This window comes from Aquarana catesbeiana, linkage group LG07 (assembly GCF_042186555.1).
Source record: "Aquarana catesbeiana isolate 2022-GZ linkage group LG07, ASM4218655v1, whole genome shotgun sequence".
Lineage (NCBI taxonomy): Eukaryota > Metazoa > Chordata > Amphibia > Anura > Ranidae > Aquarana > Aquarana catesbeiana.
Window position 1 is genome coordinate 331706561 of NC_133330.1, and position 13140 is coordinate 331719700.

The 13140-nt window shown below is 41.3% G+C and overlaps 1 protein-coding gene across 3 annotated transcripts in view; it reads right to left on the minus strand.

Moving 5' to 3' along the window:
* Positions 1-13140, minus strand: part of FGGY (FGGY carbohydrate kinase domain containing) — a 319083-nt gene that overhangs the window by 113296 nt on the left and 192647 nt on the right. For all 3 annotated transcript variants that reach the window (XM_073593859.1, XM_073593858.1, XM_073593857.1), the window contains exon 8: positions 8836-8939. In XM_073593859.1, coding sequence (XP_073449960.1) covers positions 8836-8939 — 104 coding nt within the window. The remainder of the gene's footprint in view (positions 1-8835; positions 8940-13140) is intronic.

Genomic DNA, 13140 nt, shown 5'->3' on the forward strand with positions numbered 1-13140 from the left:
TCCTAACACCGGCCCGACCGCAAGCTGAGCCGCCGCACTAAAGCCGGGACGTTAATTTGTCTCCTCCCCGTCTTTATGGTCCCTGGGAAAGAATAACCGAGCGGTGATTACCTGCTGATTAAATGTTGATTAACTGAGCCGAGCTCAAAGAAAAATAATCGTTAAAAATCATTTCTCTTTTCCCTGTCCAGAATCGCTACAACATGTACAGGTGTTATGGTGACACCGCTCCCGAAAATAGAGGAAAAACCAGATGTGTCTCCTGGGCTCATCTGTGTTATGTCGCTATTTATAAAGGGGAACTCCGGACTTCCCTTCAGTCTTCCACAGTTGTACCGGCTCCTCTCCTGGACTGACATGGCTTACTCCGATTTCACTGCACACTGTGAGCTTTTCACAGGATACCAGGGACTATTTCAATTAAAGCTTCAGATTTAAAGCCTAACTCTGGGACATGCAAATAATATCTAAATCCATTCATCACATGTATTCTTCGTGGATCTTGCTGTGCTTTATGTATTTCTCCCAGATCCAGTGTGAGACTTTTCCCAAAGACCGCTCACTGCTGCTCTCCCTCCTTGTGCAGGATGATGGCTGATCTTGTCTCCGCCCCCTCCTTTAGTTTCCTGCAGGTAGCCTGTAGTGGGTGGAGCCTGCTGGCCCCTCCCACAGCTCTGCGCTCTCTCTGTTCGTGCAGGGTGACTGGTCTTGTCTCTGTCCCCTCCTGTAGCTTTTTGCAGGCAGCCTGTAGTGGGCGGAGCCTGCTGGGCCCCTCCCACAGCTCTGCTCTCCCTCCTTGTGCAAGGTGACTGGTCTTGTCTCTGCCCCCTCCTTTAGTTTCCTGCAGGCAGCCTGTAGCGGGTGTAGCCTACTGAGCCCCTCCCACAGCTCTGCGCTCTCTCCTTTTGTGCAGCGTAACTGGTCCTGTCTCCGCCCCCTCCTGTAGTTTCCCGCAGGCACCCTGCAGGTGGTGAAATTTGCTGGGCCCCTCCCACAGCTCTGCTCTCCTTCCTTGTGCAGGGTGACTGGTCTTGTCTCCGCCCCCTCCTGTAGTTTCCTGCAGGCAGCCTGTAGCGGGTGGAGCCTGCTGGGTCCCTCCCACAGCTCTGCTCTCCCTACTTTGTGAAGGGTGACTGGTCTTGTCTCCGCCCCCTCCTGTAGTTTTTTGCAGGCAGCCTGTAGCGGGTGGAGCCTGCTGGGCCCCTCCCACAGCTCTGCGCTCTCTCCTTTTGTGCAGGGGGACTGGTCTTGTCTCCACCCCCTCCTGTAGTTTCCCTGCTAAACTTTTCTGCCCCTCCCACAGCTCTGCTCCCTGCTCAGGCTATATACAGCACAGTGATGATGTAACTGCTACTTTTACTTAGGCTCGATTCACATCTATGCATGTTGCTTTTGAGCGTTTTTTTAGGTTTGTTTGTGATGCTTGCCACGTTTTTGAGCAGCGTTTTTGCAGCGTTTTTATAGCGTTTTTGCGGCGTTTTGCGTTTTTTTTTTTACATTTTTTTTAGACTGTATACAGTCTAAAAAAAAAAAAAAGGCCAAAAATGCAAAATGCATTAAAAACGCTGCAAAAACGCAGTAAAACGCTGTAAAAACGCAGCAAAAACTCTGCAAAAACGCTGCACTTGCGTTTTTGATGCTGGTCCATTGAAACGCTGCATTTTGCATGAAAAAAAGTCCCTGACCCTTTCCAAAAAAGGTACAAAAAGGCATTTATGCGAACATGTTCCATAGGAACCCATGTTAAAAAATTCCCATGCATTTCTGCAAAATGCAAAATGCATCAAAAAACGTGTTAGTGTGAATGGAGCCTTAGGCAATATCTGGGCTTGAAAAGTTGTTTAGGGCATACAAAATGAATGTATTTCCTATGTGGGTAATAAGGAATATCATTTTTTGTGCCTGGAGTTCCACATTAAAGTCATTATAAAACAACTTTTGAAACATTAACGTGTTAACTCCTTGGTTCCGGCTCCTGCCAGCCCTTTAGGAGCTTCTGAACGATGAAAAGGCGGGCTTCCCAAACGTGATCACTGCGATTGGCTGTCACAGTGGTCACATAATCGGGGTCCAGTGGGGCAGGAAGTTCCTAGTGACGGCCGGTCACAACGCTAGGAGAGCACGAACGAGCGCGCACTTAGCACAGAACAGCGAGATGACGTCGTTAAAGCCCACCCGCCACGCTGATGTGTGATGCCAATGCATGCGTGTGTCATCAAAACGTACTTATATGAAAAAGTCAGAGATCGGGTTTAGATCCCCGTTGGCCCCTGGGGTTCATTGGTTCACATACACAGACGATGCGCGTGCGCAGAGGGAGCGCGCCGCCCGTTACCCTTCCCTTACCCTCTATGTGAATCAGTCCCCTATACATCGTAATAAGCAAGTTATGTTCTTGTAAACCAGCAGACTGTATTTTGGCTGAGACCCCGGTGTTTAGGCCAAGCCAAATACCTTCACTCTTATTTTGTGCCACCCAACATCCCCCCATCCCCCCACCCCCCTTCCCTAATTACTGCCAACATTCACAATGTAAACTCAAACTGGCAATAAGCTGGCACACAGCGCGGTTTGCGTCCACCTGTATGAAGGCAAAGGTCCCGTCTGATCTGTGCAATGGAGAACAGACTTACTGCTATTCACTCCGACATCCAGATCAGAATCGAACACGCCTAGGCCGAGCGTTAATATATTACATGACCGAGAGCAGAGGATAAAATCCACCACATTTTCCTTTTTGTATGCGTGAAAGTGAAAACGCAAATAATTGTTTTTAATGCACCGGCTTCAAGCTGCAATAGCGGTAAAGGCACCTGAACCCCTTCCCGCCTAAATGTAAAACAAATGTTAATGCCTAAGCACAATTTTGCAACCTTTCACATGTGTTAGTAAAACCGTACAGATCATAACAACTACTTTGTGCATCCAGGTGGATTATATAAACTCACTCATCCATGTCTTTATGGACCTTGCTTTGTGCACTGGTGTGCAGTCATGTTGGAACAGGAAGGGGCCATCCCCAAACTGTTCCCACAAAGTTGGGAGCATGAAATTGTCCAAAATGTCTTGGTATGCTGATGCCTTAAGAGTTCCCTTCACTGGAACTAAGGGGCCAAGCCCAACCCCTGAAAAACAACCCCACACCATAATCCCCCCTCCAGCAAATGGTTTGGACCAGTGCACAAAGCAAGGTCCATAAAGACATGGATGAGCGAGTTTGGGGTGGAGGAACTTGACTGGTCTTGATCTCAACACGATAGGACACCTTTGGGATGAATTAGAGTGGAAACTGTAAGCCAGGCCTTCTCGTCCAACATCAGTGCCTGACCTCACAAATGCGCTTCTGGAAGAATGGTCAGACATTGCCATAGACACCCTCCTAAACCTTGTGGACGGCCTTCCCAGAAGAGTTGAAGCTGTTATAGCTGCAAAGGGTGGGCCAACTCAATATTGAACCCTACAGACTAAGACTGGGATGCCATTAAAGGTCATGTGTGTGTAAAGGCAGGCGTCCCAATACTTTTGGTAATATAGTGCATGTACAGTATCTACAGTGTATGTAAAGCATCGGCGCTATATACTGTAAGCTCCTGTTATAAATAAAAAAAACTTTACTATGCTTTGTATGAGAAACATAATTTTAGTGTCATTTTAAATGGGACAGATTATAGACTAAAATGTGTATGTGTATATATATATATAGAGAGAGAGAGAGAGAGAGAGAGAAAGAGAGAGAGAGAGAGAGAGAGAGAGAGAGAGATCTATAGAGAGAGAGAGAGATCTATAGAGAGAGAGAGAGACATATATAGAGAGAGAGAGATCTCTAGAGAGAGAAAGATCTAGAGAGAGAGAGAGAGAGAGATCGAGAGAGAGAGATCGAGAGAGAGAGAGAGAGAGAGAGAGAGAGAGAGAGAGAGAGATCTATAGAGAGAGAGAGACATAGAGAGAGAGAGAGATCTATAGAGAGAGAGAGACATAGAGAGAGAGAGAGAGAGAGAGATCTATAGAGAGAGAGAGAGACATATAGAGAGAGAGAGAGAGATCTATAGAGAGAGAGAGACATATAGAGAGAGAGAGAGATCTAGAGAGAGAGAGAATGGAGAGAGAGAGAGATCTATAGAGAGAGAGAGAGACATATAGAGAGAGAGAGAGATCTAGAGAGAGAGAGAATGGAGAGAGAGAGAGATCTATAGAGAGAGAGAGAGACATATAGAGAGAGAGAAAGATCTAGAGAGAGAGAGAGATCTAGAGAGAGAGATCTAGAGAGAGAGATCTAGAGAGAGAGAGAGAGAGAGAGAGATCTATAGAGAGAGAGAGAGAGAGAGACATATATATATATATATATATATATATATATAGAGAGAGAGAGAGAGAGATGTAAATTTAAAAATTACTAATTACAAATTATTATTTTTTTTAATCAGTGTTGGTTTAAAAAAAAAGTAGTTATATTGGAAAAAAAAATTCTTTTTTTTAAACTAATACTGATCAAAAAACAAAAAAACAAAACAAACATCTTTTATTTATTTTTTTTTACATCTTTTTGTCTAAAGTTTACATATTGCCTGAGAAAAACAAATTTTTCTCCACAAACCTATGTATAATAACTACTTAGTTATTGGAAGTATTGACAAAGATATCGCCGCGCCGCAGTGGAGCAGTAAAAAGTTCTCCGGCCCATAAGGGGTGTACAGGTCGGAGAGCTGAAGTGGTTGGATTATATACAGTTGACTTTGGAAATAAACATCATCATCGGGAAAAGCCGCCATTCTCCCCGAAAACCCAGACATTGACCAAACATCCGTCTCGCCGGGGGGAACAGGGATCTTTTCACGTCGTGTAATCAACGTATAGACCCAGATGCGCCGGTGTGATGGTGTCTGAATCGTGGAATCCATAGGTTATGTTACAGCCTATTAATAGGCCACGGTCTGCCCTGTACAAATAGCCGGGGCGCTCGCAGCCAATGGCGGCTCGTTCCACATGGCCAACACCAAATCCCGGTTTTTGATGGATGTAAGACCGGCAATTACAATTAGCAAAGCATTAAAAGTCACGCTTCTGTGAGTCTCGGTCATGTCTGGCGAGTGGATTCCAGAACAAGTGGTCTTCTTTACCGGGCCAAACAAGACAAAAAAAAAAAAAAAAACAAAAAAAAATGAAAGAAACTCCGACACCTGCAACGTGCGGGAAGAGTCAATGTCTACGCCGTGCCACCGCGCCGATTGCGTCCACCTGGGCTCATAGGGATCAGAGCCAGAGGGATCGCTACAAAAATATAAATAAAAAAACATTCTTCCTCTTGATAATCTGCAAAACCTTACATTGGATTCCGATATAAGTTACAAAATGATTAGATGTTGCTGAAAAGTTTTGTAATAAGGTAAATAAGGGGGTTAAATCCAAATAAATGTCATGTTGTATCAATTGTATGTCCTTAAAGTGGAACTCCAGGCGCACAGCTAAACACATCTATGGGGGGGCGGTCGTGCCTGCCAAAAGAGTTGTATTTCTGTCCATCCGGTCCTGAGATTTACACAGCTCTGCCACACAGTCTGGCTGGGCAGGGGAACATTTTTTTTTTCTTTCCCAGCTGCAATTTATCACTTTATTTACACAGTTCTGCCACACAACACAGCCTCGTCTTAAGGGCAGAAGACCTGATTGTGCTCTGCCGCAAACAAAGTAACACTTAGGCTGCATTCTCACCTGAGCGTAGCGTCTCTGAACGTTTTTCCAGCATTTTTTTTTTTATTATTATTTTTCATTTATTTTTATTTATTCTTTTGTTAGGGGAAGGGGTTAGAGTTAAGGCTTGGTTAGTGTTTAGGATTAGGAGTTGGGGTTAGGGTTATTAATTTATATATATATATTTTTTTGTTATGGTTAAGGTGTTAATAATAATAATATTAATAATAATAAATTAATAAATGTAAAATAAATACCCAAATAAATGAAAGCAATCATAAATATAAAATTAATAGCAATAAAATATTTATTCTTTTGTTAGGAGAAGGGGTTAGAGCTAAGGTTAGGTTAGTGTTAGGATTAGGAGTTGGGGTTAGGGTTATTGATTATATATATATTTTTTGTTAGGGTTAAGGTGTTAATACTACTACTACTAATAATAATAATAAATTAATACATGTAAAATAAATACACAAATAAATAAAAGCAATCATAAATAATAAATTAATAGCAATAAATTATTTATTCTTTTGTTAGGGTTAGAGCTAAGGTTAGGTTAGTGTTAGGATTAGGAGTTGGGGTTAGGGTTATTCATTTATATATATATTTCTTTGCTACAGTTAAGGTGTTAATACTACTACTACCACTAATAATAATAATATTAATACTAGTAATAAATTAATAAATGTAAAATAAATACCCAAATAAATAAATAAAAGCAATCATAAATAATAAATTAATAGCAATAAAATATTTATTATTTTGTTAGGGGAAGGAGTTAGAGTTAAGGTTAGTGTTAGGATTAGGAGTTGGGGTTAGGGTTAGGGGTTAGAGTTATTAATTATATATAATTATAATAATATTATAAATATTATAAATAATCAAAACGCGCCAATGTTCACAAACGGTGCATTTCCATTCTTGTCTATGGGAATAAAAACGCACCAAAACGATCAAATCTGCCCGATTCGAGCTACAAAAAAAGCTCCAGAACATTTTTGAGCTTCAGGCCTTTGGCTTCAGACTACTTGGAGTGGAGATGTGATTAGGGTTAGGGGTTAGGGTTATTAATTATATATATATATTTTTGTTAAGGTGTTAATACTACTACTACTACTACTACTACTACTACTAATAATAATAATAATAATAATATTAATAAATGAATACATGTAAAATAAATACACAAATATATAAAAGCAATCATAAATAATAAATAAATTCAGTACTTCAAAACTCAATAATAATAAATAAATAATTAACCCTGAACCTTAACCCCTAACTATTAAAAAATACAATAAAATAATAATAAATAACTAAACACCCTAACACTAAATAAATAAATACATTATTATTACTATTATTATTAATTATATTATTTTTTTTTAAGGTTAAGGGTTAATTATTATTTATTTATGTATTATTGCATATTATTAATTTATTTTATTTATTTATGATGATTATTAGCTATTTGTGTATTTATTTTACATTTATTTATTCATAAATTATTTGTATTTTACATATATATATTTTTTATTTGAGCAGAAAATCATGCATGAACGTGGGTCAAAATGCGCCAATGTGCACAAACGGCACGTTTCCATTCATTTCTATGGGAATAAAAATGCACCAAAACGCTCAAATCTGCCCGACTGGAGTTACAAAAAAAGCTCCAGAACTTTTTTGAGCTTCAGGCCTTTGGCTTCAGACAACTTGGAGTGGAGATGTGACCCAACTCCATAGAGAATAATTGATTTTTTTCTCCTCCAGCGTTTTTGGAGCTTCAAGCTCCAAATTTTTCAAATTTTTGAATAAAATACACTTCAATGTACTTAAAAAAAAAAAACACAGTAAAGTTAGCCCAATTTTCTTGTATAATGTGAAAGATGATGTTATGCCGAGTAAATAGATACCTAACATGTCACTCCTTCAAAATATGCATGCTCATGGAAAGGCGACAAACTACGGTACTTAAAAATTTTAATAGGCGACATTTTACATTTTTTTACAGGTTACCAGTCGAAAGTTACAGAGGAATTCTTTTTCTAGAATTATTGCTCTCACTCTAACGATCATGGTGATACCTCACATGTGTGGTTTGAACACCGTGTACATATGCGGGCGCGACTTACGTATGAGTTCGCGTCTGCGGATGAGCACAGAGGGACGGGGCGCTTTAAAAAAAAAAATATGTCTTATTTTTTTGTAACCTTGGCCAGATCTGTGCCTTGCCACAATTCTGTCTCTGAGCTCTTCAGGCAGTTCCTTTGACCTCATGATTCTCATTTGCTCTGACATGCACTGTGAGCTGTAAGGTCTTATATAGACAGGTGTGTGGCTTTCCTAATCAAGTCCAATCAGTATAATCAAACACAGCTGGACTCAAATGAAGGTGTAGAACCATCTCAAGGATGATCAGAAGAAATGGACAGCACCTGAGTTAAATATATAAGTGTCACAGCAAAGGGTCTGAATACTTAGGACCATGTGATATTTCAGTTTTTCTTTTTCTGCAAAAATGTCAACAATTCTGTGTTTTTCTGTCAATATGGGGTGCTGTGTGTACATTAATGAGGGAAAAAATGAACTTAAATGATTTTAGCAAATGGCTGCAATACAACAAAGAGTGAAAAATTTAAGGGGGTCTGAATACTTTCCGTCCCCACTATATATATATATAATGTTTGGGGATTCTAAGTAATTTTCTATCAAAAAATACAGATTTTTATTTTAACAACAAATAGTGTCAGAAAAAGGCCTGGTCAGCAAGTGGATATATTACATTTAATTTTCTTTAATAGAGATTGCCCAGAGTTCCCCTTAAAATCTTTATTTTTTTACCTAGTATTTCTCTCTTCCTAAAATGAATGAAAACTCCCCGGGTCACTTAGGGATGTCTGGAGCCTCTGAACGCCGTGCCCGGTCCAGATATTAATAGAGATGAGACGTAAATAAAAAACACACAATTTCACGGGCCGTTGACGCGAAGACAGCGTTCAGTGCGGCCGCTGCGACCTCAAACACACAAACACACAGCGCAATTCATAAACCCGGACGGCGGGTGTGTGCGAGGAGAAGACTGAGGGGGTGAACTGAGGACAGGCAAAGTACACAATGACAGCCAGGAGATATCTGTGCGATACTGACCGCCATGTGACAAGACGACGTTCCGCAGATCAGGGCCAGCCGCGACGTGATTGGCTCCTTTTCACAGGGGAGATGGTGTCCCGTCACGTCTGCGCCGATTACTCCTTATCGAGAAGAAACAAAACAGGGAGAAGGATTAGAACTGCAAGACACACAGAGGCCAAGCACATGACAAAATGTGAGAGCAGCAAAACACGCTGGACTGTTTCCTCCAACTATGTCGTGTATCTACCATTAATGCTGAAGTGTAGTCTGCTTATTGTGTTCTATGTGTTCCCTGGTTCCTCCTTTGTCCCCTTTTCAACATGAAAATTTGAAATAAAGCCTTTTCATTCCATTATATGTCCTATTTAGACCCAGTGATGTCATCACTGATTCCTGAGGTCCACTGAGGTTCTGATTCCTCTATATAAATCTTTATATCACTAGAGGGATCACCAGCAGAAGGAAGGAGGTCCTGATTCCTCTATATAGATCTTTATATCACTAGAGGGGTCACCAGCAGGAGGAAGGAGGTCCTGATTCCTCTATATAGATCTTTATATCACTAGAGGGATCACCGGCAGAAGGAAGGAGGTCCTGATTCCTCTATATAGATCTTTATATCACTAGAGGGGTCACCAACAGGAGGAAGGAGGTCCTGATTCCTCTATATAGATCTTTATATCACTAGAGGGGTCACCAGCAGGAGGAAGGAGGTCCTGATTCCTCTATATAGATCTTTATATCACTAGAGGGATCACCGGCAGAAGGAAGGAGGTCCTGATTCCTCTATATAGATCTTTATATCACTAGAGGGGTCACCAGCAGGAGGAAGGAGGTCCTGATTCCTCTATATAGATCTTTATATCACTAGAGGGGTCACCAGCAGAAGGAAGGAGGTCCTGATTCCTCTATATAGATCTTTATATCACTAGAGGGGTCACCAACAGGAGGAAGGAGGTCCTGATTCCTCTATATAGATCTTTATATCACTAGAGGGATCACCAACAGGAGGAAGGAGGTCCTGATTCCTCTATATAAATCTTTATAACACTAGAGGGATCACCAGCAGGAGGAAGGAGGTCCTGATTCCTCTATATAGATTTTTATATCACTAGAGGGGTCACCAGCAGGAGGAAGGCGGTCCTGATTCCTCTATATAGATCTTTATATCACTAGAGGGATCACCAGCAGGAGGAAGGAGGTCCTGATTCCTCTATATAGATCTTTATATCACTAGAGGGGTCACCAGCAGGAGGAAGGAGGTCCTGATTCCTCTATATAGATCTTTATATCACTAGAGGGGTCACCAGCAGGAGGAAGGAGGTCATGATTCCTCTATATAAATCTTTATATCACTAGAGGGGTCACCAGCGGGAGGAAGGAGGTTCTGATTCCTCTATATAGATCTTTATATCACTAGAGGGATCTCTAGCAGGAGAAGGAGGTCCTGATTCCTCTATATAGATCTTTATATCACTAGAGGGATCACCAGCAGGAGGAAGGAGGTCCTGATTCCTCTATATAGATCTTTATATCACTAGAGGGGTCACCACCAAAAGGAAGGAGGTCCTGATTCCTCTATATAAATCTTTATATCACTAGAGGGATCTCTAGCAGGAGAAGGAGGTCCTGGTTCCTCTATATAGATCTTTATATCACTAGAGGGATCACCAGCAGAAGGAAGGAGGACCTGATTCCTCTATATAGATCTTAATATCACTAGAGGGATCACCAGCAGGAGGTGACAGGTAATGATAGGCCTTCAATCACAGTGCCTGTCATTTCAGCCAATCAGGTGACAGGTAACAGACCCGAGCACCTGATTGGCGGAGAGGCGGTTCAGTGTTAGGAAAGCGCATATTCATTCACTTTTCTAACAGACCTGAACTGTTTACCTTTTTTGACGCCGATTAGAGCCTATGACTCTAATCAGGTGCTTCAAACCCCCCCCCCCCCCGCCGCTGTAATTCAGGCGCCCGAAGAGGGGCCTTTATCACTAGAGGGATCTCCAGCAGGAGGAAGGGGGTCCTAATTCCTAGACATGTTTGTTTCGGTTTGTTCAGATTCGTTCATCAGATGAAAATTCCATCTTTGGAGATTTGGATTCATATCCGAATTTCCGAATGTACATAGTAACGAATCTGAATGAATCCAAAAAATATATATAATGAAATTTAAATGCATTTGGATGCATTGAGAAGCGGGTTGGTAAGGAGCAGGCGGCCGCCATGTCCTTCACAACCATGATTCATCTGCTGTCAGTGGGATTCCCTGCTGCTGTCAGCTGAATGTAAACAAATCAATACTATGCCCTTCAGGTCTGGTATGGATTTTGTAGGGAACCACACAACAAAATTAGAAAAAAAAAATGGTATGGGGTCCCCCCAGAAATCCATACCAGACCCTTATTCGAGCAAGCAGCCCGGCAGGTCAGGAAAGACAGAGAATGAGCAAGCTCGCCCCATGGACCATACCAGGCCACATGCCCTCAACATGAGGGGGGGGTGCTTTGGGGAAAGGGGGTCTCCCACCCAAAGAACCTTGTCCGCATGTTGATGTGGACAAAGGCCACTTCCCCACAAACCTGGTTGTGGGAGTCTGCGGGCGGGGGGCTCATCAGAATCTGGAAGCCCCCCCGGATAACAGGTAAACATGGGGGTGGCGTCATCCGGTGAAGTCAATGGATGACCCACCCCCATGTTTACCTGTCTTTCGCCATGTGAAGTAACACGGGAGCGGACGTGGCAGGGTTTTTTTTTTTTGTACAGGTCGTGGCCGGTGTTTGACGTTGGATTTACTTCGGGGGACATTTATTTCTTGGTTTTTTTTTTTAATAAAGGACTTGTCAAGAACTGTGTGTGTTCTTTTTTTACTTTTCACACTTTTTTTTTTTTACCCCCTACTCATTTCACTTGGGGGGGGGGGGGGGGTACATTTGGCCGCTTGATGGTGCTATGTATCATAGGAATTACCTATGATACTTATCACCATCTAGTGGCCAAATGAGGTATTTTCTGTTTTTAACCAATGAACAACATTCGATCAGCTCAGGAAATAGCCTCATATCCTTTGGGGGGCGTTTTTTTTGGCCATTTGCACAGAACGAATGTATACGCTCTTTCAATGGGCAAGCTGCTATACAAATGTTTTATAAATATACCCCTATGTGAGTTTAAACATGTTTGGGATAAAGACAGGCTCTATACTCATAAATATTAAAAAACAAATTAAAAAAACCCACAAAAATGAACCACTTGGTCTTTTTGCCATCTATGCTTCTGCAGCGAAGAATATTGTGCCCGTACAATGCTGGGATCAAACGTTAACGAGTCCAGCTGTGTAAGCACTGCCTTTTATAACCACCAATTAAATGGAAGAGTCAGTGCTGCGCACAGCTGTGGCGAGAATACCTGATTAACTGCGACGCAGGCCCAAGACGCAGCTGCTCGCTCGCGCCCTATACAGACTATAGGTTCAGTGTGTACCTGCCGCTTTATGTTATTGGAAAAATGATTGTAATTTAGCCATTTCCTGAGCCTGTCAGCACCTTCTCTGCCTGAGCCGACCTCGAACTTTCCACGGGTCCCAGGGGGACTCATTCCCCCCGAACACTGCAATCATTGAAGGGCATTCCCACGTATGCTTCAAGCCGGACCTGAATTTCTACAGGACTCTGACAGCCTGGAATCACCATCAGTTTGGGAATTTAAATATCTTTTCAGCCATTATGTTTTAAAGGGTGATTTTAGAGCTAAATGTTTTAAATTGCTTCCAGTAACCTTAAGTATATTGTGTTTGCACTGTATGTGTTATGATTATATAAATATGATTATACTATAAATATATATATATATATATATATATATATATATATATATATACCTATGTATATATATATATATATATATATATATATATATATATATATATATATATATATAAAATATACTGTATATTATAAGTCTGGGCAAAAAGAAATACAAATATTCAGTACCTCACTTTAACACATGAACACATGGACATTTCCCTAAGTTTTGTCCCTTTAAAAACACCTTAAGTACAGAAAAATACCTCCTAATCTTCCAGAAACCTATAGTCCTACAGGGGAAATTGGGCAGGGCTGACAACACTGGTTGGGTTTCATTGCAGCCGAGTTGTCAACTCAAGATTTCTGGTGACAACTGTACAATTTTGGATTTCTCCTTGCTTTCTTTCCCCGGTGACAAGTTGAAAAGATAAATCTATAAATCCTGGATAGAGATGGGGGAAGCACCATTCCACCAGCGAATGCACAGAACACGTTTTACTTGTATTCAACAG